Genomic DNA, 25,900 nt, shown 5'->3' with positions numbered 1-25,900 from the left:
CTATACAGTCCATGGAATTTTCTAGACCAGAATACTGGAGTGGGTAGCCCTTCCCTTCTCCAGGGGATTTTCCCAGCCCAGGGATTGAACCCAGGTCTCCCGCATTGCAGGCAGATTCATTACCAGCTGAGCCACCAGGGGAGTCCAAGAATATTGGAGTGGGTAGCCCATCCCTTCTCCAGCGGATCTTCCCAACCCAGGAATTGAGCTGGGGTCTCCTGCATTGCAGGTGAATTCTTTGCCAGGTAAGCCACTATTTGTCTCTAAAGGATGAGGATTCCTCTTATAAAAGAGAACCAAAATACCCTTCCATCCCTTTACAAAAAATATCTTCCACATAATCAAACATCTAGTCAGTCTTTACATTTCACTAATTTCCTAGAATTAAAAAAACATAACTAGTTATTTGAATTATTTGGCTCTGTCTTTCTAAGGGCTGAAACTGAAGCTGAAACTCCAATACTTTGAAACTCCAGTACTTTGGCCACCTGATGCGAAGAACTGACTCATTTGAAAAGACCCTGGTGCTGGGAAAGATCGAAGGCAGAAGGAGAAGGGGACGACAGAGGATGAGATGCTTGGATGGCATCTCCGATTCAATAGACATGAGTTTGAGTAAACTCTGGGAGTTGGTGATGGACAGGGAGGCCTGGCATGCTGCAGTCCATAGGGTCGCAAAGAGCTGGACACGAATAAGCAACTGAACTGAACTGATCTTTCTAATATTCTTGATCAAAACCTTCCCTTCCTGCTATACTGGGCCATTCAAAGTCCTATCTAATGCACTTGCATCTCTGGTCTCATGGTCCTAACACTGCTCCTCATCCTTACATGCCATTCCAACATCTTTCCTTTTTTCCCCACCTACTCAAATTTCACTGTAATTTTTAGGTCACGGTTAAACCACGCCATACCCATAAGAAGCCTTCCTAATCATTGATCCAAGAGAGAGCGACTTCTCCCTCCTTTGAAATCTTCGAGCATTTATTGTTTCTCTTCCTCTTCTTAATTACTGCCTGGTAGAATGGGTGGTTTTCCCACATCAATCATCATCCCAATTGGATTCTAAGTTCTTTGAGTGTCATGACTTGTAATTTTTTGAATCTCTCCATAATTATTAGCGAAGCGTTTTAGTTACAGTTGCTGTTCAAAGTACCAAATAATCAATTAACGACCTTCTGCCAGGTACATGAAGGAGGACTTCTGCTTTGAGAAGCCATCACATAGCCTCCTGCTCCTTTGTAAACATTCTGACCCCATTATGAAGGTAATTTTTCCAGCTTAAAAGCTCATTAGGAAACTGTATAAGCTATGTGACTTGTTGCTTAGAAAAAGGCCTTCCCAAGGAAAGAAATCCTGTGAGGTAGACTGACTAAAGAATGGGCTTTGTAGCCTGCAGGTTGATGGCTACAAAGTGGGTTGATGGCTATCAAAGTGGGTTGATGGCCCACTAAATGGAGACCTGTCAGGTAGACAGCCATCTCATCACACTGATTGAATCTGTGTTATGAAATGCAAGTCTGGGGCATCACCTTGGTTGGCAGAAGCTCAAGGTAAGTCAGAAAGAGAGAATCCATTAACTTGTAACATATGGCAGAAGATGAGCTATCATCAATCTTGTTTTCAATAACACAGTATCAAGACCTCATTGGGTTCTCCAAACATGTTTCCTGAATAACAGTGACCCTCAGTAACTACCAAATGGCCAGAAACTAAAGGATCTTCCCTAATGTAAATCCTGCCCCACATCCTGCTAATGCCTGTGTTCATGTACTTGTGTGGTTAAGAGGGCAGGGTTGACATTGCTGTAGAAGCACCTAATCTCTCCACCAGTGGGGTGTGGAGAGTAGAGGTGTGGGGTGTGGGGAGGCAGAGAGCGGCACAGCCATCTCACAGATGTGAAGTGGCAGCTTGTGTGGTTTTGATTTGCATCTCTCTGTTGATTAGTGATACTAAGCATCTTTTCATGTACCTGTTGGCCATCTGTATGCCTTTTTTGGGGAAATGTCTATTCACAGCCTCTGCTCATTTTTAAATCAGGTTGTTTATTTTTGATGTTGAGTTGTATGTGAAAGTCACTCAGTTGTGTCTGAATCTTTGTGACCCCATGGACTATACAGCCCAGGGAATTGTCCAGGCCAGAATACTGGAGTGGGTAGCCGTTCCCTTCTCCAGGGATCTTCCCAATCTAGAGAGAGAGGCCAGGTCTCCCACACGGCAGGTGGATTCTTTACCAACTGAGCCGCCAGGGAAGCCCGAGAAAACTGGAGTGGGTAGCCTATCCCTTCTCCAGCAGATCTTCCTGACCCAGGAACTGAACCAGGGTCTCCTTCATTGCAAGCGGATTCTTTACACACTGAGCTACCAGGGAAACCCAAATGTGAGTAGTATGAGTGCACATTTAAGGCAGCAGGACGCCCACAGTACACACAGTTCTCATGCTCTATGAAGACTTAATATTATTTCCTTGAGCAACCAGTATACTCTTTCATTCATCAGGCAGAAGTTTTCCTTAGGGCTCAACTAAGGGAGAGGGTCATTCATGGGTTTTATCAGCTCGGAACAGAATCAGCTTTGAATTTAATCATTTGTAGTATATTCAAAGTATAAAACAGAGTTTAAATATTCTCTGTTATTAAGTAACACATGTTGCTGTACTTCTTCTGCAAAGGATTATTCTCAGATCTGGCTCAAGTCTTACTAAGATCATTCAGAATGGAATGAACAATAAATATTTGATGGTATCCTTCCTAAAGTTTCTTGAAAACCAATTTTCAAGAGCCCCAGGGTGTTAACAGTGATCAAATTATAAGATAAACCATTTTTCTCTTGAAACAGAAAGAAACTTCCTGGCTTCTTGAACAGGAATAAGGTAAAACTCTGAGGTCACATCAGACTTTCTCACAAAAAGCCTGCTGTGTTTGTACTGGCTGCGTGCCAAAAGGCAGACAGGGAGAAAAGACAGACTTAAGGGTAATACATGCCCTCGTACCAAATAAAAAATACCTTCAGAAAGAGCCCACATGAAAAGCTGTTTAGGACAAAACTATCCAGCTTCTCTAAAATCATATTCAAATTGTAGGTCAAGGTGAACATGGCCATGGGCCATGGCAGGTTTGAGACAAATGGTACAAATAAGGCAATTAAAACAGGAAGACTTTCAAAAAGAACCCAATCAACAAAACTCACAGGAGTATTTATAGCTAATTATATCTCTTAGAAGAATTATCTAAAGTAGCAACTGAATTCCACTTATTTAAATATCAATTACCATAGTAGATTCTATAGCTATCAGGTAAAACTTAGAGTCAAACCACATTTCCTGAAGCTAAATTTATAATTGTTATAAAACTTGATCCTTTTGCTATGCTCCAGAGTTTTGCAAAGTAAAAGACCCAGGCTATTTGTTGCTGTTGCTATGAGACACTTGTTGCTATTGCTATGAGACAAATGTTGACGTCACACATTTCTGGAGAAGGAAGGAAAATGATAAGTTCTTACCAAGTAATCATCAGGCTTGATACCAAAAAGTTCTCTGAAATATCGGAATGCTAGTGGAGCATATGTCTTAAATCTGAAGTCTGGATAGTGATGTGCTGGGGTCAGATTGCTCCCTTCACTGCAGTTAAAATGTTAAAAAGAAAAAAAAAAAGAGAGAGAGAGAGATAAAGAACATCAGCACAGACAATTTTGACTTCAAATTCTAGCTCTATTAGTCCTGTACCAATTTCCCCTCTAGTAAAACATCCCTTGATACTGAGTCTCTCTAAGCTAGTGTCACAAAGGCCAATGGCCATCAGGGAAAAACAGCTGCTAATCCAGCAAGGGACACTCCAGGCTCGCATTCCCTGCCAGTCACAATGTGTCTTCAGCCTGAAAATTCTTCATCCCCCTGTGCCTCCTTTCTGGGAAAAGCACTCCATTCTCTCCAATGAAACCACTGCTGTAATGCTTTAGGTATAAGATCCAGTGTTTTGAGCAATTTCAAAAATGCATTTTTTTTGGCCATGAATTTTGAATATTGCATAAACATTTTAAAGTAGGAATAAGTAAAATAACTTAGCAAATGTCTCACCAACAGAAAGAACCAACACAGTGGAAATAGATGGGTGCTAAACTCTTTCTTATATCCACAGTTACAGGGAAAAGACCTTAAATATTTAGGGATTTTAAAACCTATTTTCCATTCCCATACATATCATGATTTTTTTCCTCTTCTGGGTTCACCATCTTTGAAAATTTTTGTACAAAATTTATGACAGGTATAAGGTATAAGGAGATCAGCAAATACTCATGCACCTAACCTGTTGCTTAAGAAATAAAATATTATTCATGTCGTTCAATTGCCTTTAGTACTTTTTATGGATCATATACTCCTCCTTCTCCTTAGAGACATCCACTACTCTGAATTTTTATGTTTATGATGTTTACCATCCATTTTATTCTTTGCCTACATACAGTAAGACATTTCACATGACATTACCTAATTTTTTATTGTAAAAAAAAATTTATTTAGAGGTTCAGAATCCTTTTTTACCACATTCTCAGTGGGACACTGAGGCCGGTCTTTCCTGGATATTACACAAACACGTTGTGCAAATAGAAAGGCTTTCAGCATACAGCAAGTACTTAGAGTTCGCTGCAATTTAAGGTAGCTGAGGTCTGTCAGATTTGTTTGTATCAGTACCTGACACATGGCAGACAATAAGTATTTTGTGAATGAAAAAAATGAGTTTAAGATAATGCTAATTCAGTAAACTTGATTCTTAGATGAAGCTTAGGTTCAAAAGTCAACATAAAAGGAAAACAAAAAATCACATAGTCCAAAATCATCCTTAAAAACTATTTAGGAAATGACCTGTTCAATATATCATGTGGCCAGTTTTCCCCCGCATGGTTACACATGACCGTTTCTTTTGGTGACTTCCAAAAGAAGTAGTAAGCTTGTGTTGTTAGGGGCCATCCTATAACAACCAATCTTCTCTGGGAAGGCCAGGGCTGCACTCAGGCAGCAGCAAGGCACATACAGGACGGGAGTGACACAGGAATGGAGGCTGCTTGGGAGAAGAACTCACATATGACCAGATCATCCGCTCACTGAAATGGCTATTGTTGCCCGAAGCAAGCACAGTTGAATATTCATAATGCTTGTATGATACCCAGGCATGGTGTCCAAACATTTCCTCATCCCATATTTTGGGATTTACGAGACATGCACTCAGTTATACGTCTTGTGGGACTGCCAAAAGGAATGACTTTAGAACTTACATAATTATAACTCGAAAACATGGGCTGTGTAGAAATAAGAGATTAAGAGCAAAAAGGCTCATAGAGACCTCTGACATCTTTTCTCACTGTTGCAAGCAAGTACTGATAATCTGAAGCAGGCTACTTTCAGTGGGCCAAGAGTGTTGCCAATTTTTATTTTCTCCCACTCTCTTATCTCCTTTCTATCTCATGCAGTCAAAATAATTCATTCTATTACAGATCACCTTCAACATTCAAGAGTAAAATAAAACACCCGTTCCACTTACATGGAATTATTCTTCAGATGATTTATTCCGATGCAGTTGGGGACCCGATATTTTATCAGAGAGGATACAGTATTTATTACTATCATTTTTGGTTACTCAGAGCTTCCTGAGTTGTTCACCTTTCCCTGAATCTACCACTAATTACAACAGCTTTCCTTGGATTCACATCTCCCTGACTACTGTGCTTAATTCAGAAAAGGTGTGAAAAGGATAGTGTTAGGTTTCCCTGGAGATGAGACAGGCAGACAACATGTGTGCATACACACACACACACACACACACACACACACACAGAGAACATCTCTAGTTAAAGAAAGGGAACCTTTATTTCTTTACATATCCACCCTGACCCCTGACAGCTGGTATAAAAAGCCATTACATCACTAAAAATGAAAAAAATAAATTGAATCTATTAATAGCTAGCTTTGGGCCACATTAAGATATAAAGAAAGGTATGGGTCAACTATGATACAGGCTTGCCTGTATGGGGTCATCAATAAATTATATTTGTATAATGGAGACAATGAACAGAGAACAAGGATAATACTTAACAGAAGCATTACAGGAAATGGCAATTTCTTCACAGCATAATTAGCAGATATTAATAATTAACTGCTGAGGTTATACAATCTTGAACTTCTCCACTTGCCTGAATGGAGAGGAACATTCCCTAACAGTGGATCATAATAAATGACCACTTTTCATTTGTTTTTCTCCTAGTAGATTATAGTTCATGAATTCTGCTTTCCTTTGACAAGTATTAAGATTTTGCATTCTCTCAAACACTGGACCCCCTATGTGGGAGCTGAGACGCTCCTAACTCCCTGTAGTTCAGGGAGACTTGCGTTCAAGTTCCATCTCTGCCACTGACAAGTTGTGCTCTCTGAGACCTGTTACCGAGCCTCTAGAAATGACATGGCAGAGTGGGTGAAAATGTGAGAGAAAGGCCATGCCCCGGCACATGTGGAGCCCTCAGTGAGTTTGGATGATTGAGGTTGCATGGAAACAAAAGATAACCCAGGGTTGAACACGTCACATGAAGAATAAGGTGGCTAAATGTGTGTTTTTTTTTTTTTTTAAAGCAGGAAAAAGAAAGTGACAAAATGAGAAAATACTGGGTTGGCTAAAAAGTTCACTCGGGTTTTTCTGTAGCATTGGGCTGAAAAACGCAAACAAACTTTTTGGCCATCCCAACGTGTGCAACTCATTTCACAAAAAGCTAACGTTCCAATATAAAGAGCTCTAAGATACAGCAAAGAAAAGACCAAAAAGTTATATATTAATATTTTTTAAAAATAGCCAAAGGTATAATCGGGCAGTTCACAGAAATGGAAGTACAAATGACCTAAATATATGAAAAGATGTTCAACCTCATTTGTCATAGAATAAATGCAAATTAACCGTCACCAAGAGATCATTTTCTCCCTTAGATGAGTAAAAATTTAAAACTTTGCCATAGCTCAAGGGAGACTAGCACCCTGAGACACTACTAGTGGGAAAGTAAATTGATACTTTTTATTTGGAGGACATTTTTTACAACTGTCAAAATTACAAATGTATATATAACTCTTGATTTAGCAAATGCATTACTATATGCTAAACTAGTGTTTGTATAAAATGACATATGTGTATCTGGTTATTCATTATGGCACTGTTTATAAGGATGAAGGATTAGAAGCAACTTAGATGTCTCTCAGAAGGGAAGTCAATTAAAGTTCAGTCACACACTGGAATATTATGCAATTATTACAAAAGAATGAAGAAGCTTATGTAACCTCAGTTATGCAGATAATACCACTCTAATGGCAGAAAGTGAAGAGGAACTAAAGAGCCTCTTGATGAGGGTGAAAGAGGAGAGTTAAAAACCTGGCTTAAAACTCAACATTCAAAAAACTAAGATCATGGCATCTGGTTCCATCACTTCATGGCAAATAGATGGGGAAAAAATGGAAGCAGTGACAGATTTTATTTTCCTGGGCTCCAAAATCACTGCAGACAGTGACTGCAGCCATGAAATTAAAAGACACTTGCTCCTTGAAAGGAAAGCTGTGACAAACCTAGATAGCTTAATTAAAAAGCATAGAAGTCACTTTGTGGACAAAGGTCCATAAAGTCAAGGCTGTGGTTTTTCCAATAGCCATGTATGGATGTGACAGTTGGACCATAAAGGTGGCTGAGCACCAAAGAATCGATGCTTTCAAACTGTGGTGTTGGAGAAAACTCTTGAGAGTCCCTCGGACAGCAAGGAGATCAAATCAGTCAATCCTACACTCAAGCAACCCTGAATAGTCATTGGAAGGACTGATGCCGAAGCTGAAGCTCCAGTACTGTGGCCATCTGATGTGAAGAGTAGATTCATTGGAAAAGACCCTGATGCTGCGAAAGATTGAGGACAGGAGGAGAAGGAGGGAACAGAGGATGAGATGGTAAGATAGCATTACAGACTCAATGGACAGGAATTTGAGCAAATTCTGAGAGTGAAGGACAGGGGAGCCTGGCATGCTGCAGTCCATGAGGTCACAAAGAGTTGGACATTGACTTAGAGACCAAAACACACTGACATGGTGAGATGTGAGACACATTAAGTGAAAGAAGGTTGATGCAAAATACTGTGTATGGCATGCCAACACTTGTATACAAAAACAAAAAAATATATCTTTGGCATGTATCTGCATAAAAAAAAACCCTTGAAGGATGTACAGATCCCTAGTAACAGGGGTCAGTAGAGCTAGAGCTAGACACTGGGTACAAAAGGACAGGAATGAAAGGGACACTATGTACAGTATTTCTTTTAAAAGCATCATGAGGATTAACCCTCCTATGTATTACCATTTACAACATTAAATTTTTTTTTTAAGTTGGGGGTAAAAGCCATAAGCCCAAAACAAAGCTCTGCACACTGGGTACCACACAGCAGAAAGGTTCAGTAACCCTTCTGCTTAGTAAGCTGCTCCAGTGAATAACAAATAGCAACCTGATATGAATGAAGCTCTACTGAAAGAAATGCAAATTACTGGACTGTTGGCCCCAGCTGGAGGTTGTCAGGAGGTACAGGGCACAAGAGCAACACCACACAGCAGGTGCAGCAAGGATCAGCCAGCAGACCTACGGGGGACCTACAGGGTACCTACGGGGTACCAGTGTGGGTGCTGGTCCACTGGTGTCCAGCACAGAGGCTCCTCTGCACATGCAGGAAATGCTGAGCCAAGGCAGCAGACACAACTCAATCAGCATTTATCCACTGGCCAGTGGGAAAGCGCCACCAAAGACCCCTGAGGGCTTTCCAGCCCTGAGCCTGGTGGCAGCCATCAGGAGCAGTCAGGCATCTAGATTCAGCAAAACTGAAGTCTGCCGAAGAGAAGACTTCTTCACAATTTAAGACTTAGGTCTCTTCAACCCGTTTAAAAAAGACCCCAGTTTCCTGTCTTAGCATAAAATTGAGGCTTTGGAAATTTCAGCTACGATGTTTTCAGCAGTGATTCGAGATGTTTGGATCCCGTGAGCTGGTAAAATTTCAACAATAAAAATCTGGAGGCCGAAATGTCATACATTTTTAGTTGTCTGATTTAGTATGAACAGAATGTTAGTTTCTAATTTTAAAAAACAGATATGAAACATGCAACAAAGGTTTACTGTATAGCACAGGGAACTACAGTCAATATTTATCATGACCTATAATGGAAAATAATTTCAAAAATAATATATGTGTATATGTATAACTGAATCATCTTGCTGTGCACCTGAAACATTGTAAGTCAACTATATTTCAATAAAATTAATATATATTAAGAAAAAATCTTTAAAAAATCTTGAGGCCCACGTAGGATCTCCAATTTTATTTTGCCAAGTAAGAACCTAAATAAGTAAGCCAACACACAGTTCTACTTTACCAAGTTACTAAAGAAAGGGTTTGTTAACCTCCCCAAAGGAGGAAGAAACTTCAAATAAAAAATAGTACTTTATCTTGTTCTTTTCTCCCTTATTTCATCAAGAAGCAGTTAGAGTTTATTATGGATCAGCTTTGGGATTTTGATATTTACTCTTTGGAGGTGGGTTCAATTTTCAATTTAACTGAAATTAATTTAAAGTTAATGCTTGTCCTCAGTCCAAACGTATGTTATTTCTCAATGGCAGTAAATGTTTGGGGTTACAATGCTGAAGCTTGAGGAAGCAGTAGCTAGCATCTGGAATTTCCCATTTAGCAGATAAGGAAGTCAGAGCCTAGGGAGGGAAAGTAATGACCTAAATTAGTCAGGAACAAACAAGAGGAGGAGATTAGATCTACACCAAGGCAGTGGAACAGTCAGCAGCAATTAGGTTGGCCTTAATTTCAACTTGATCTTCCTCGGTTAGTCTTCCTTTTTAGGATCCTGTTAAAGGTTTCAGGGTACAACCTCCCCAAATACCCCAATTATCTCCCCATCCCCATGCTCCCCATCCCTAATAATGCTGCAGGATCAGGTGGGCTGAATTTGATTAGCCATTTAGGGGTTCTCATTTGTACGTATCGTGAACACCCTGCTTTGCATGTGTGGTTTCAGAGCCTGATAACCAAGCGCTATTTTCAGTGGCACTGAGTGGAGAGATCTGATGCTCAGCAATGGGGTGAAATTGATTTAGTATCTCCAGGACTCTTAAGAGGCTCAGTTTTGGAGCTGAGGCCCAGAGCTTTGATGTTTTAGAGGCAACATTTTATATATGGTGAGCTTCCTTGATTTCAAACTGTTAGTGGCCTCCTGGCAAAACGAGTGGGTCAGCAACTCCTAGGTGACAGATTTATTATAAGGAATTGGCTCATGCGGTTATGGAGGCTGAGAAATCCAACGATCTGCCATATGCAAGCTGGGGGCCCAAGAAAGCTGGTAGTGTAATTCCAAACCAAAACCAAAGGTCTGAGAGTCAGGGAAGCCAATGGTATAAGTTCCAGTCTCAGTCTGAAGGCCCAAGAATCAGGAACACTGATGTCCCAGGGCAGTGATAATGTCTAGGGCCTGTGGGGCTCCTGGATACAAGCCCTTTCTGTATCCTCCATTTCTTTGATTATAGGAAACAGCCTTCATTCAGTCTCCCTGATCTTCCCTGAGTTCCAATGGGCAGATTCAAGTATTTAACTAAGGAATGGAGAGGATGTGAGGCCAGGGAGAAACAGTCAAGAGCAGCCTTGGAGCAAGGGCCTGTTTTCCCATCAGTGGATACACACAAAAATATCTTCGAGCTAATCTGCAGGTACTGAAGGCCCCTCCAGGTGGAAGGAGTTAATGATGAATGGTGGTATGCTGACCACAAGCATGAAGACCCCAGACCAGTTAGACCTGAAGGCAGACTCCCACTTACTTCCCCACCAACCTGTTAGAAGAATGTCCATGGACTGATCTCACCCTCTTTGAACAACTACTATAAAACTTCTCCCTATCCTCCCCAAGTGGGGACACATGGTTTGAGGGCATTAGCCCACTGTGTCCCCCTTTGCCTGGCAAAGCAATAAAGCTATCCTTCTCTACTTCATCCAAAACTCGTCTCCAAGTTTTGATTCACCACCAGTGTACCGAGAAGCTGAGCTTTCAGCATCAGCAGGAGATGTCCCATCTCAAGTAGGGAGTGAATCAGCCCTTTCGCCACCTTTTTGTTCTATTCAGGGTGATGCCCACCCAAACTGTGAGGTGATCTTTATTTACTCAGTCTACTGATTCAAATGCTAATTTCTTCTAGAAATATCCTCACAGACACACCCAGAAAAAACGTCTTCTCAGCTATGTGGGCATCTCTTAGCCAGTCAAGTTGACGCATCAACTTAACCATCCCACCTCCCATGAGGCAGGATAAGTGACGTTGTCCTAATATACAGATGGTGATACTGAGACAAAGAAAACTTAAGTGTAATACAATTGGACCAGTGACACCACAGTCCAGGAACAAACGAGCGGTGGCACCAGTCTTCAGAGTGAACCTGTGTATGGCAGGGCATGCAGAAGCAGCGTCAGGCATTACTAACTGCCTCTGCCCACTCGGGCAAGGTGGAGACTGCTTAGTTTTAACATACAACCATTTAACCTAGGTAATAGAAATTGGTTCTCTCTCTTGCCAAATCAGACAGTGGCAGTGTCTTTCCATTCTCCTGGAGGAAAAACAAAACCAACATAATGAAACAAAAGACACACTCCCTGCAGGTGCCAGCCTCCTTCTGCTGAACACATCTGTGATGGGTACCCCTGAGCTGCCTTCTGGAACACAAGGTTGCACCATCTTTTGAGGCGAACAAGCTAACAGCCAGTCTTTAAAAGTGAGTAGCTGAAGACAGCTTAAATTCCAAAACTAAAGAACATATTCCAGGGTGTCATTTACTGGGAATGTGTGATATCGTCGTTCATCACCTAAATGCTAAACTTCTAAAGTAGTTATTAGCACACTGAAAAATTATGTTTACAAGACAATTTCAAATAAGTGAAAATGTTATGTAATATTCAGTGCATGCAACAAATTTTTCACTTTTGAATTAAAGGAAGAGGTATATAATCCTTATTGATAGGAAATTATCTTTCCCCTATACATTATCTATCCCCGCTACATAAATACTGAGCAAATATTTGAAACGCTTTGACTTGAAGGGACCTTGTATTATTGGCTTTACCAGCAACAGTCACACCTCTCATTTAATCCTGAGAAGAATATTCTGGTAGCTTTCTGTTCTATCCACATCTATATAAAACCTTGTATGGAAAAAAAACAGGTATAGATCAAGGATTAGCAAACTTTGTAGAGTCTTTGTTACAACTACTCAACTCTACTGTTGTAGTGGAAAAGGAACCCTAAACAATATGTAAGTGAACAGATGTGGCTGCTACAATTAAACTTTATTAAAAAAAAAAAAAAAGCATGGGGCCGGCTTTTTCTCATGAGCTGTAGTGTGCTGACCCATGGTACAAATGGATTCCTGGATGAGTTTATGTCAGTGAAACTTGAAATGCAGGTGGTTGACTAGTCTGTCAAAACCCTAAATGTAGCACTGATATTTGGCAATGCTTATATGCATCTTTGACATATATGTTTGCTTGTCATTGAGAATAATATCATAGCTCAGTTGGTAAAGAATCTGCCTGCAATGCAGGAGACCCCAGTTCGATTCCTGGGTCAGGAAGATCCTCTGGAGAAGGGATAGGCTACCCACTCCAGTACTCTTGGGCTTCCCTGGTAGCTCAGCTGGTAAAGAATCTGCCTGCAATGTGGGAGACCTGGATTCAATCCCTGTGTTGGGAAGATCCCCTGGATAAGGGAAAGGCTACCCACTCCAGTATTCTGGCCTGGGAAGTACAGTCCACAGAGTCACAAAGAGTCGGACATGACTGAGTGACTTTCACTTCACCTGGTGATTCAAATAAATCCCCAAGAAGAAAATCCATCAAACCTAAGGGCAGTCTGCAATGATCTTCACATCAAGCTAAATTCCAGTGAGTAGATGAAAATACAGGTGATTTCTTTTTCTTTCTTTTTTTTTTTAACAAATTCTTTGATTAGATAATTATTCTTGAATATGGAAAGATATATTTATTGCCAGCTTTCAATCCATATTTTCCATCCCAGAGAAGGCGATGGTATCTCCTACAGAGGAACAGAGGGATGGATTCAAGCTGGCTGTCAAGGGGCCAGATAGGTAGATTTAGTTTCATAATTCTAGAAGTTTTGTTCTTTTTTTAATTCAAAAAGAAATACCGTTCCTGTGTTTCATCACCATAGTATAGGGAGAAACAAAACTGTGGACCCAGCCACTGCTGAGTTCAAATCCTGGCTTTTCCATTTACTGGTTTATCACTTTGGGTTAAGACACCTAATACCTCAGGGCCTTAGTTACTTCATATATAAATTAGATTTTTCTTAATGGTAAAGATGAAAAGTAATAACAATAATATTGTAGAACATACAAATATTATTAATAAGACTATGCTTAGTTCATAGTTGGTACTTAAACTTTGCCTCCTGTTGCCGCCTCTGGTTCATGTTTACATGGCAGAAACATGATCAAACATTCTCTATCTTCCTAATCCCATTTACACATGAAAAATCTACAACCTTGAGTTCTGGGTGGTACAGAATTTGGGGTCAAAAGATTAAGATATGGTCATGGTTCTCTTACTCATCTATTTTGTGATTTTGGAAGATAATGGAAACAGACAGTTAAAAAGAATTTTGTATCATCCTTAAAATCTTAAACAGGTCTAGAGCTCTTTTCCATCTACAAAATGAAATAATCTGTGGTGCAAATACATAATATCTAAAAATAACTTCAAGCCACTTTAAAATAAAGAAAGAAAAAATAACACAGTGCACTTCGTTGCTAAGGGAAACAGATTCTGCAGTCTCAGAGCAGTAGTAAATTAAAACATCTCAAGGCACCTTAAGCAATTAGTTCTATGACCCAGATAAATGCATTGGACTTTAGAGCCACCAGAGACTTCAGAATGTTTCAACTGCTTGCAACAAGGGCCTCTCACCCTAGGCAAGTAGAGAAATATAAGCAGGGAGGGAGGGAGCATTATTTGGCCCCTTTACTGAGTTGTAACTGACATACAATAAAATGTACAGTTTGTCAATTCTCACATATGTGTATACCTATGAAACCACCACCAGAATCAAGAAACTGAATTTATCCATCACTTTGTGGGAAGGGTTTTGATCGCTATAATAATGAGATATTACTGGCATGGCCTGGGGATGACAAATGTTCAGTCTTGCACAAAGAATTAGCTCATCCAAAAAAAGTCAAAAGCACATTTGTTGAGAAATACTGGGACCAATCCCTTGGCTAAACCAAAGAAGAAACTTAGCCCAGATGAGGAAACTGAGGCAAGACCCCATGTGAGTTTCTTGTTTTCATGTAAATGCATCTGGAGCATATATGTTCTTTTTAAATTATTATTATTGGAGTAATAATCTTTCCAATTATTATTGGAATATAGTTGCTCCAGAAAAAACATCTACTTCTGACTATGCTAAAGGCTTTGACTGTGTGGATCACAACAAACTGTGGAAAATTCTTAAAGAGATGGGAATACCAGACCACCTTGCCTGCCTCCTGAGAAGCCTGCATGCAGCTCAAGAAGCAACAGTTAGAACCAGACCTGGAACAATGGACTGGTTCAAAATTGGGAAAGGAGTACATCAAGGCTGTATATTGTCACCCTGTTTATTTAACTTATATGCAGAGTACATCATATGAAATGCCAGGCTGGATGAAGCACAAGTAGGAATCAAGATTGGTGGGAGAAATATCAATAACCTCAGATACACAGATGACACCACCCTTATGACAGAAACCGAACAGAACCTAAAGAGCCCCTTGATGAAGGTGAAATGGCAGAGTGAAAAAGCTGGCTTAATACTCAATGTTCAACAAATAAAGATCATGGCATCCAGTCCCATCACTTCATGGCAAACAGATGGGGAAACAATGGAAACAGTGAGAGACTTTATTTTCTTGGGCTCCAAAATCACTGCAGATGGTGACTGCAGCCATGAAGTTAAAAGACGCTTGCTCCTTGGAAGAAAAGCTATGACAAACCTAGGCAGAATATTAAAAAGCAGAGATGTTACTTGGCTGACAAAGGTCCATATAGTCAATGTGCAAGTTGGACCATAAAGAAGACTGAGTGCCGAAGAATTGATGCTTTTGAATTGTGGTGTTGGAGAAGACTCTTGAGAGTCTCATGGACTGCAAGGAGATTAAATCAGGCAATACTAAAGGAAATGAATCCTGAATATTCATTGGAGGGACTGATGCTGAAGCTGAAGCTCCAATATTTAGGCCACCTGATGTGAAGAGCCGACTCACTGGAAAAGACCCTGATGATGGGAAAGATTGGAGGCACGAGGAGAAGGGGACGACAGAGAACGAGATAGTTGGATGGCATCACTGACTCAATGGACATGAGTTTAAGCAAGCTCCGGGAGATGCTGAAGGACAGGGAAGCCTGGCATTGTGCAATCCATGGGGTTGTAAAGAGTCGGACATACTGACTGACTGACTGAACGACAGTAGTTGCTTTACACTGATGTGTCAGTGTTGGCTGTAGAATAAAGTGAATTACATATATATATATATATAATCCTTCTCTTTTGGATTTCTGTCCCATTTAGTTCACCACAGAAAACTGAATAGAGTTCCTTATACTGTGTGTTCTTTAAACAAGCAATACAGTATTCGCTTAAATTTTAGTCTGAATCAAATGTTTCATGTCACATTGACATTTAAAAGCTATACAAACTCTGAATGATATATTTGAATGTGACAGTGGACTCTTCTCAATAGGATCAGCCAGCTGGGTGCTCCCTTCCCCAGGGACATGCGTGTCATTCAGTGGCTGCTGCTGCTTTCTTGGAATACAGAGTTAAGGTTAAAGATGCAAAATCCAGGTAGATACAACTTTGGTTCCCTATTCCTGAAGAAAAAAATCTCATTTTGTCTTAATAATAAAAATGCAGTGTGCTTATGATAAACTGTCCATCAACAAAAGGAATCAAAACTCTCAGAAGGGCCTGAAAACAGTGTTAGTTGCTCAGCTGTATCTGACTCTTTGCGACCCCATGGACTGTAGCCTCTGTCCATGGAATTCTCCAGGCAAGACTACTGGAGTGGGTAGCCATTTCCTTCTCCAGGAGATCTTCCTGACTCAGGAATCAAACCTGGATTGTCCACATTGCAGGCAGATTCTTGACAGTCTGAGCCACCAGGGAAGCCCCTAAAAGTGTCTATGAAGACCTTATTTATGCACTCCTTTTTGTATAGTATCTCATACAGTGTCATGCATAATTCAGTTGTTAAATATAATTTTTATATTTAAGATATTAATTTAAAAATATTGGGGGTTTTATGTGCTTTAAGAACAAAATCTGTTATCTATTACAGCAACTATTACTCTAAAATGGGAAGCAAAGTGCCAGCTCAGTGATTCTCAAACTTTTATGTGCTTAGAATCACCTGGAGCAATTGTTAAACAGATTCCTGGGTCCTAGCCCCAGAGTTTCTAATTTTGTTGATCTGGGAAGGGGGAGCCCAAGAACCTGCGTGTCTAAAAAGTGCTAGATGATGCTGATGCTGCAGGCCTGAGGACCATATGCTTGCTCCTGGTGCCCAGCAACGGTTGGCTCTGTTGACTGGACAGCATGAGTAGAAGAGATCAGCCAGGATGGAACACCCTGCTCTTTGTACACCCATCTTTGCTGTAACTGCTCTAGTACCCTAACTCACTGCCAGCCATCCTTCCACAAAAGGCCTCAAAAACAAAAAAAAATAAGGTTGAAAGTTTTGAGAAGAGGCCCTAGAAGACCATGAGAATTAGAATATTCTGTAAACACATTTCATAGAATTTGAGCCTAACAGAACATACCAAAAGATTAAGATAAACTCATGACCTCCTGACTAATACATACATTTTTGAATGATAGACTGTTAAAAAACAAACACAAAGGACAATTTCCAGCTACAGAGAGAATAACAGTGTCATGAACAGACAGGATTATATCTTAGGTCTTGGGGTTGTCCATATTCTGCATGAAAACTAGTTCTCATAACTGCAAGGGAAACAGAGAAAGGCAAACTTCTAATCTTTCATAGACCAATTTTGTTCTTCAGCTAAGGGATTTAAAGCAAAATAAGGCACAGATGAACCTATCTGCAGGGCAAGAATAGAGATGCAGAGAATGGACATGTGGACACGGGGAGAAGAGAAGTGGGGCACAAACTGGGAAACCGGGATTGACGTGTATACACCACCATGTGTGAAACAGCTAGCTAGCGGGAACCCACTGCAGAGCACAGGAAGCTCAGCTCAGTGCTCGGTGATGACCTAGATGGGTGGCGGAGGATGCGAGGGAGGGGAAGTATGTATATAGATAGCTGATATACTTTACTGTACAGTAGAAAGTAACAAAACATTGGTAAAGCAATTACACTCCAATTTAAAAAACAATGCTGAGATGATAAATTTTAAAAGAATGAGGCTGTGTGGGTTTCTAGCTGACTTTCTTTTATTTATGTGCTCTGTTGTGACTACATGGACACACTCATCCAAAGGTTTTATTTCTAGGAAGTTGATGCCTGGACAAAGAAATAAATTTAAGAACCATTTCCCTGAAGATTTTTAAAGACAATGAAAACATGGAGAGGAAAAGTGTTACCCAACCATTCTCACTCAAGCCTAGCAATAATTGATAATAAAATTGGCTTATTTTAGAAAGAAATATTTACTTTAAAATAAATGACAAGTCAATCCTTGTAGCCACAAAGACAATATAATTGCTTCCAAACCCCTAAGTTGAGTATCTATTTTCTTTCTTTGAAAAGTCCTGTCAGTGGTAGTGACATTTCCAATTTAATAGTGAGTACTTCTCTTCTTATATTAACTGAGCATTAGACTTTTAAATTATTTGTTTTATTTTGGTATAGCATGCATAATATAAATTTGCCATCTTACCCATTTTTAAACATATACTTATGTGGCATTATGTCCATTAACACTGTTGTGTAACCATCACTATCATCCATCTCAGATTTATTTGATTTATCCCCCCCAGTATGGGGCTTCCTAGGTGGCACTAGTGGTTAAAAAAAAAAAAAAACAACTCAACTGCCAATACAGGAGACACTAAGAGATGTGAGTTTGATCCCAGGGTTGGGAAGATAGCAACATAGCAACCTACTACAGTATTCTTGCCTGGGAAATCCTATGCACAGAGGAGCCTGGTGGGCTACAGTCCATAAAGTCACAAAGAATCAGACATGACTGAAGTGACTTGGCACATTAGCATGCATATGATAAAGTTAGAGGTGACATGTATGGGTAACTTGGGTGTCTTTTCAAATATGCTGTCAAAATAGGGGAATTCCCTTAAGTTTTCCGGAGGAGAGTTAAAAGAGGAAACACATGAGGATATTCAGATAGCAGAACCAATTACGGGTTCCCCAACTCATTTCTTAAATTAGGGCTACAGCAAAAACTTGGCACCATCTGCTGCGTCTCAAGTGCCCTCTTTTTCTAAACCTATGCAGACATCACTCTGTGATTACTCTAGTCCTTTCCCACTGAATTTCAAAGTCTTTCTCCATACGGTCTTTCAGGCATTATTACAACTAATTAATTACAGCTGACCCACAGGATGAACTCTATCTACCATCTGCTATAAAAATGCAGGCTATGTTAAAAAATATGCAAGCCATTTAATGCAACCGAAAGTAATAATTGGATTGCTTTTGGGCACACCAAAGGTCCAACATGAACACCAGTACGTAATGTACACGTGCATTGGTAGAAAAGTCTTGCACCAGTAGAAAAGTCTTCAATATGGGGATGTCACAGGAAAGGTTCCTTAGCATGGAAATATCACAATAAACAATGTTCTTACCTGGGCAGGAATACACTTTCCACCACATAAAAATCTTGCATGAGAACATCTCGGTCTGGCTTGGAGGTGAGATTACCCACTGTGTATCCTATTCCCAGCTGAATAGCACCTTTGATGGCAGATGATGCAGTCTGCAGGGAAAACAAGGATTTCAGCGTTAGCCTCGGTAGTCGGGACCTTGTTCAATGTCACAAGTAGCAAAAACAGGAGAGTGAGGTTAGATTTCTTCTCTTGTTTCTAAGCAACAAGGAAGCTCGGTTTAGAAAGATGACAGGATGCTTCTTTTGATGGAGAATCCTTTCCAAACATCAAGGACCCTTCCTTCCATGAAATGATTTTGGTGGTTATCTTTCCTGTAAATGTTCCCAAGGTCAATTACCATCCAAAATTTCCATCTTTCTTTTATTAAGAACTGAGAAACTTTCAACATATAGCATTGTAATTTCTACCAAAGGATAATTGGCACAGTCACATTTTTAAAAAGTCAGAAGTTCTGTAACATACCTATGGATCAGGAAGAGTATTTTGGCTTCATAAGAAATGAGAGAGTAAAAAATAATTTCAGCCTTTGGAATATATAAAATTTAATTAAAAAATTGCTTACTAGTCTTGGCAAGGGTCCATAATCAAAATTTCCTTCACTGATCTATAATAAAACACAGAGTTTTGGAACCTCAATATTTCAAATTTACTGCTCTTCTAATATTATTACACAGTTAAACTGACAATGTTAACTTAGAGGAATGACATATATATTTGTGTGTGTGCACATGTGTGAATGTATATATAAACAGTTTTAACCAACATAATAGGAAAAATAGAATAACTTAATTTAGGAAAATCAGAATACATTCTTCTTAATGATGCAAGTGTGGCATTTTTTTTTTTTTTATGCCTTGCAATGTTTAATATAGTACACACTGGGACAGAAGAGCCTGGCAGGTTACAGTCTATTGGTTGCATAGAGTCCGACACAACAGAGCAATTATCACTCAGACAATAGGAACTAAATAAATACTTAAATCACTGGTTCTCAGCCAGGGGCATTTGACACTGGAGACATTTTTTAGTTGTCATAACCAGTGGCGGTAGAGCTACTGGCATCTAGTGGGTAGAGGTCAGGAATGCTGTTACAGCATCCCACAACGCACAGGACAGCTTCTCATAACAACAAATTATCAAGCCCCAAATATTAGTGCTGAGGCTGAGAAACCATGCCTTAAAATGAATGTAATAAAGATCACCTGCTTAATATAAAATATTCTTTTTGAGTTAACATTTTCACTTTGCAAGTCCAAGACCCATCTCTATCTTCCCAGATGCTGCTTTTTTAAAAAAAATTTCTTCATGCTTTTAACATCAAAAAAATTTCTCTTCTTGAAAAATGTATCCTCTTGATTTCTATGATAGAACACAGTCCTGTGTCCATGTCTACCTTTTCTGATGGTCTCTCATTTCTTCACTAAATTCTCATATTTTGTTTGCTATAATTGCTGTGTCCCTAAAAGTTGGATCCTTGATTCTCAAATTTCCTTAGTTATGCAGACGATCATCCATTCATTCCTAATGGTTTCAAATACTGGCTCCATGCATATGACTCTCAGAACCTACTTGCACACTGTTTTATCATCACAAACACAGTACACGTGGCACCAAACCATTATCTTACAACCAACCCCCCACCTCTAAGCCTGGTGTCCCTCTCCCTAGGCTCTATAATCCTGTCACTGAAGGGTGAATCCCAAGCAAACCACATCTTGCGCAGGGCTGGGTCCCCAGGAAATATTTGCTGACTGGGCCTGAAATGGTCACGGTCATTCACACGGCTCAGTCACTTCCACTATACAATCAGTAACCCTCACTATCCCATGGAGTCATCGTTCAATCGCACTGCTTATTTCACTGCAAATATTATACCAGCCTTAGTGTGAGGACAACTATAATATCTATCCCCTTCCGTGCAGTTAAGAGAACATCCTGGAGCTTTTCTTCTTTACGTATGCCTTTTTACTTACGATCCCAGAGCAGCAAGATGGCAAAAGACTGAGAGTCAAGCCCAAATAGTGCAACTAGTGCTTCAAAAACAAAAAGCTGCTATTTTAATCTTCCCACTGCGAGCTCAGCAATGCCACCAGTTGGCATCAGTGACCTTTTGTACTGATAGCTCTGACTTCTGAAGGCTGAAATGAATTTTTCTCATTTTAACCTCACATAAAAATTCAGAAGGTTTCTCTTCTCCTATCCATCACACAGGGCAATATGGCACAGGACGTGACATCAGCATTTCCAGAAGACACGTACAGTCTGAAACTTTCTATTCCAGGTCTATCAACAGAAGCACACACTCTCAAACTGTTTTTCCTTCCCTTTACCACACCCCTGACTCTGCTTCCAGAAATAACCTGTATTTCTGCTTAATTCAGTCATTTAGTGTGCTTCTTGGACTGGAACACATGTGAAACATGGAATGCCCAATTCCTTGTTAACCACCCGTCAGTCTTATCCCAGAGAAAGCAATGGCACCCCACTCCAGTACTCTTGCCTGGACAATCCCATGAACGGAGGAGCCTGGTAGGCTGCGGTCCATGGGGTCGCTAAGAGTCAGACACGACTGAGCATCTTCACTTTCACTTTTCACTTTCATGCACTGGAGAAGGAAATGGCAACCCACTCCAGTATTCTTGCCTGGAGAATCCCAGGGACAGGGGAGCCTGGTGGGCTGCCGTCTATGGGGTCACACAGAGTCAGACACGACTGAAGCGACTTAGCAGCAGCAGTCTTATCCCACCCCCAGTAACAGAAGGTGGTCAAAGTTGCAGCAGTCTATATCTGGTATTTGCAAATGTTAGAAAGTCTGAGAATCACTGGGTCATTTGTTAAAATGGACCAAAAGCACAACTATGGAGACGGTAAGAAGATCAGTGCTTGCCTGGGGGTTGTGGAGGGGAAGTAGAGCACAGAGGATTTTCGGGGCAGGGAAAGCACTCTGCACAATTCCTTTATGATGGTGTGTCATGCACGCTCCTTCGTGTTTCTTTGTGACTCCATGGACTATAGCCCACCAGGCTTCTCTGTCCATGGGCTTTTCCAGGCAAGAATACTGGAGTGGGTTGCCACTTCCTTCTCCAGGGGCTCTTCCTGACCCAGGAAGAGCTCTTGTCGAACCCACATCCCTTGAGTCTCCTGCATTGTCAGGCGGGTTCTTTACCACTGAGCCACCTGGGAAGTCCACTTTTATGATAGATACACATAATTATGAATTTGTCTAAACCCATAAAATGTACTCCATCAAAAGTGAGCCAGAATATAAACTGTGGACTTGGGTGATTATGATGTGTCCATGTAGGTTCATCAGTTGTAACAGTGAACCACTCTGGTGGGGGATGTTGACAATGGGCAGGCTGTGCGTGTGTGGGTACAGGGGGTGATGGGAAATTTCTGTATCTTCCTCTCAAGTTTTTTGTTAACCTAAAACTGCTCAAATCTTAAAAAAAAATGTCAGCAAGCACTGAAAAACAAGAACCAAAGTGACTTATGGATTGCATCTCCAGAATTTCTGACTCGGAAAGTCTGCAGTGAGGCTCAAAAATTTGCTCTTGCTCTAAGGAGCATCAAGAAACTTTTTTCTCCTATGGTATAAGATTGAATTTTGAGTTCCTGAAGGAATAAGATTTTGGAAAGGAGCTCACTGACATCTGTTTAAATAAAAAAACCAGACTTATAACAATACTATTACTTTCTTTTCATGCTCCTTAAAATTCAAGTGCTCTGAAGACAGAAATAAGAGAAGTCTTAATAAAAGTCAATGTTTTTTATCAACTATTTGTGCCTGGGACTTGACATATGGATAACAGCAATAATAATCACAATCAATCATAATTATGGCATATACTTAAAGAGTGTTTACTGAAAACACTCTATGAGGCAATCACTATTCTAAGTGCTTTTGGTTATATTAACTCTTCTATCCTCACAATAACCCTGTGAGGTAGGTACTATTATTATCTTTTTTAAATTTAAATTTATTTATTTTAATTTTTTTTGTATTTTTTTTTCTTTTTTTTTTTAATTTATTTTTTTTTATATTTATTTATTTTTTTTTTAATTAAAAAAATTTCAGGTATACACGTGCTCCCCATCCTGAACCCTCCTCCCTCCCCCCTCCCCATACCATCCCCCTGGGCCGTCCCAGCGCACCAGCCCCAAGCATCCAGCATCGTGCACTGAACCTGGACTGGCATCTCGTTTCATACATGACATTTCACATGTTTCAATGCCATTCTCCCAAATCTTCCCACCCTCTCCCTCTCCCACAGAGTCCATAAGACTGTTCTATACATCAGTGTCTCTTTTGCTGTCTCGTATACAGGGTTATCATTACCATCTTTCTAAATTCCATATATATGCGTTAGTATACTGTATTTATGTTTTTCCTTCTGGCTTACTTCACTCTGTATAATAGGCTCCAGTTTCATCCACCTCATTAGAACTGATTCAAATGTATTCTTTTTAATGGCTGAGTAATACTCCATTGTGTATATGTACCACAGCTTTCTTATCCATTCATCTGCTGATGGACATCTAGGTTGTTTCCATGTCCTGGCTATTATAAACAGTGCTGCGATGAACATTGGGGTACACGTGTCTCTTTCCCTTCTGGTTTCCTCAGTGTGTATGCCAAGCAGTGGGATTGCTGGATCATAAGGCAGTTCTATTTCCAGTTTTTTAAGGAATCTCCACACTGTTCTCCATAGTGGCTGTACTAGTTTGCATTCCCACCAACAGTGTAAGAGGGTTCCCTTTTCTCCACACCCTCTCCAGCATTTATTATTTGTAGACTTTTGGATCGCAGCCATTCTGACTGGCGTGAAATGGTACCTCATAGTGGTTTTGATTTGCATTTCTCTGATAATGAGTGATGTTGAGCATCTTTTCATGTGTTTGTTAGCCATCTGTATGTCTTCTTTGGAGAAATGTCTATTTAGATCTTTGGCCCATTTTTTGATTTGGGTCATTTATTTTTCTGGAGTTGAGCTGTAGGAGTTGCTTGTATATTTTTGAGATTAGTTGTTTGTCGGTTGCTTCATTTGCTATTATTTTCTCCCATTCTGAAGGCTGTCTTTTCACCTTGCTAATAGTTTCCTTTGATGTGCAGAAGCTTTTAAGTTTAATTAGGTCCCATTTGTTTATTTTTGCTTTTATTTCCAATTTTCTGGGAGGTGGGTCATAGAGGATCCTGCTGTGATGTATGTCAGAGAGTGTTTTGCCTATGTTCTCCTCTAGGAGTTTTATAGTTTCTGGTCTTACGTTGAGATCTTTAATCCATTTTGAGTTTATTTTTGTATATGGTGTTAGAAAGTGTTCTAGTTTCATTCTTTTACAAGTGGTTGACCAGATTTCCCAGCACCACTTGTTAAAGAGATTGTCTTTAATCCACTGTATATTCTTGCCTCCTTTGTCAAAGATAAGCTGTCCATATGTGCGTGGATTTATCTCTGGGCTTTCTATTTTGTTCCATTGATCTATATTTCTGTCTTTGTGCCAGTACCATACTGTCTTGATAACTGTGGCTTTGTAGTAGAGCCTGAAGTCAGGTAGGTTGATTCCTCCAGTTCCATTTTTCTTTCTCAAGATCGCTTTGGCTATTCGAGGTTTTTTGTATTTCCATACAAATTGTGAAATTATTTGTTCTAGCTCTGTGAAGAATACTGTTGGTAGCTTGATAGGGATTGCATTGAATCTATAAATTGCTTTGGGTAGTATACTCATTTTCACTATATTGATTCTTCCAATCCATGAACATGGTATATTTCTCCATCTATTAGTGTCCTCTTTGATTTCTTTCACCAGTGTTTTATAGTTTTCTATATATAGGTCTTTAGTTTCTTTAGGTAGATACATTCCTAAGTATTTTATTCTTTTCGTTGCAATGGTGAATGGAATTGTTTCCTTAATTTCTCTTTCTGTTTTCTCATTATTAGTGTATAGGAATGCAAGGGATTTCTGTATGTAAAATCCTAAACAAAATTCTAGCAATCAGAATCCAACAACACATTAAAAAGATCATACACCATGACCAAGTGGGCTTTATCCCAGGGATGCAAGGATTCTTCAATATCCACAAATCAATCAATGTAATACACCACATTAACAAATTGAAAAACAAAAACCATATGATTATCTCAATAGATGCAGAGAAAGCCTTTGACAAAATTCAACACCCATTTATGATAAAAACTCTCCAGAAAGCAGGAATAGAAGGAACATACCTCAACATAATAAAAGCTATATATGACAAACCCACAGCAAACATTATCCTCAATGGTGAAAAATTGAAAGCATTTCCTCTAAAGTCAGGAACAAGACAAGGGTGCCCACTTTCACCATTACTATTCAACATAGTTTTGGAAGTTTTGGCTACAGCAATCAGAGCAGAAAAAGAAATAAAAGGAATCCAAATTGGAAAAGAAGAAGTAAAACTCTCACTATTTGCAGATGACATGATCCTCTACATAGAAAACCCTAAAGACTCCACCAGAAAATTACTAGAACTAATCAATGATTATAGTAAAGTTGCAGGATATAAAATCAACACACAGAAATCCCTTGCATTCCTATTTATTTTAATTAGAGGCTAATTACTTTACAATATTGTATTGGTTTTGCCATACATCAACATGAATCCGCCACGGGTGTACACGTGTTCCCAATCCTGAACCCCCCTCATTTTACTGATTCAAGTAGGTATAGTTACTTATGCGAGGTCACGTGGCTAGCAAAGAGGTGGAGCTGGGACTTGTACCTGGCAAGTTTGGCTCCACAGTCCAGATCCAGGTTATAAACAAGTACTGTGCTGCCTCTAACATCAGAATCTCTGACCTCATTTAACCCTTTCAAGGACACCAAAGAGAGGGAGAATCACACCCATTTTACAGGGGGATTTAAAGCTGAGCAAGGTTATATGACTGCCTCTC

General features: G+C 39.8%; 1 protein-coding gene across 2 annotated transcripts in view; it reads right to left on the bottom strand.

The window, feature by feature from the left end:
- Window positions 1-25,900, bottom strand: part of PIP5K1B (phosphatidylinositol-4-phosphate 5-kinase type 1 beta) — a 346,195-nt gene that overhangs the window by 150,453 nt on the left and 169,842 nt on the right. For both annotated transcript variants that reach the window (XM_027549417.1, XM_027549419.1), the window contains exons 4-5: window positions 18,927-19,057; window positions 3,502-3,619 (exon numbers count right to left, since the gene is read on the bottom strand). In XM_027549417.1, coding sequence (XP_027405218.1) covers window positions 3,502-3,619; window positions 18,927-19,057 — 249 coding nt within the window. The remainder of the gene's footprint in view (window positions 1-3,501; window positions 3,620-18,926; window positions 19,058-25,900) is intronic.

This window comes from Bos indicus x Bos taurus, chromosome 8 (assembly GCF_003369695.1).
Source record: "Bos indicus x Bos taurus breed Angus x Brahman F1 hybrid chromosome 8, Bos_hybrid_MaternalHap_v2.0, whole genome shotgun sequence".
Taxonomy (NCBI): domain Eukaryota; kingdom Metazoa; phylum Chordata; class Mammalia; order Artiodactyla; family Bovidae; genus Bos; species Bos indicus x Bos taurus.
Note: the sequence above shows the minus strand (reverse complement) of the source record. Positions and strands in the feature narration are given on the sequence as shown.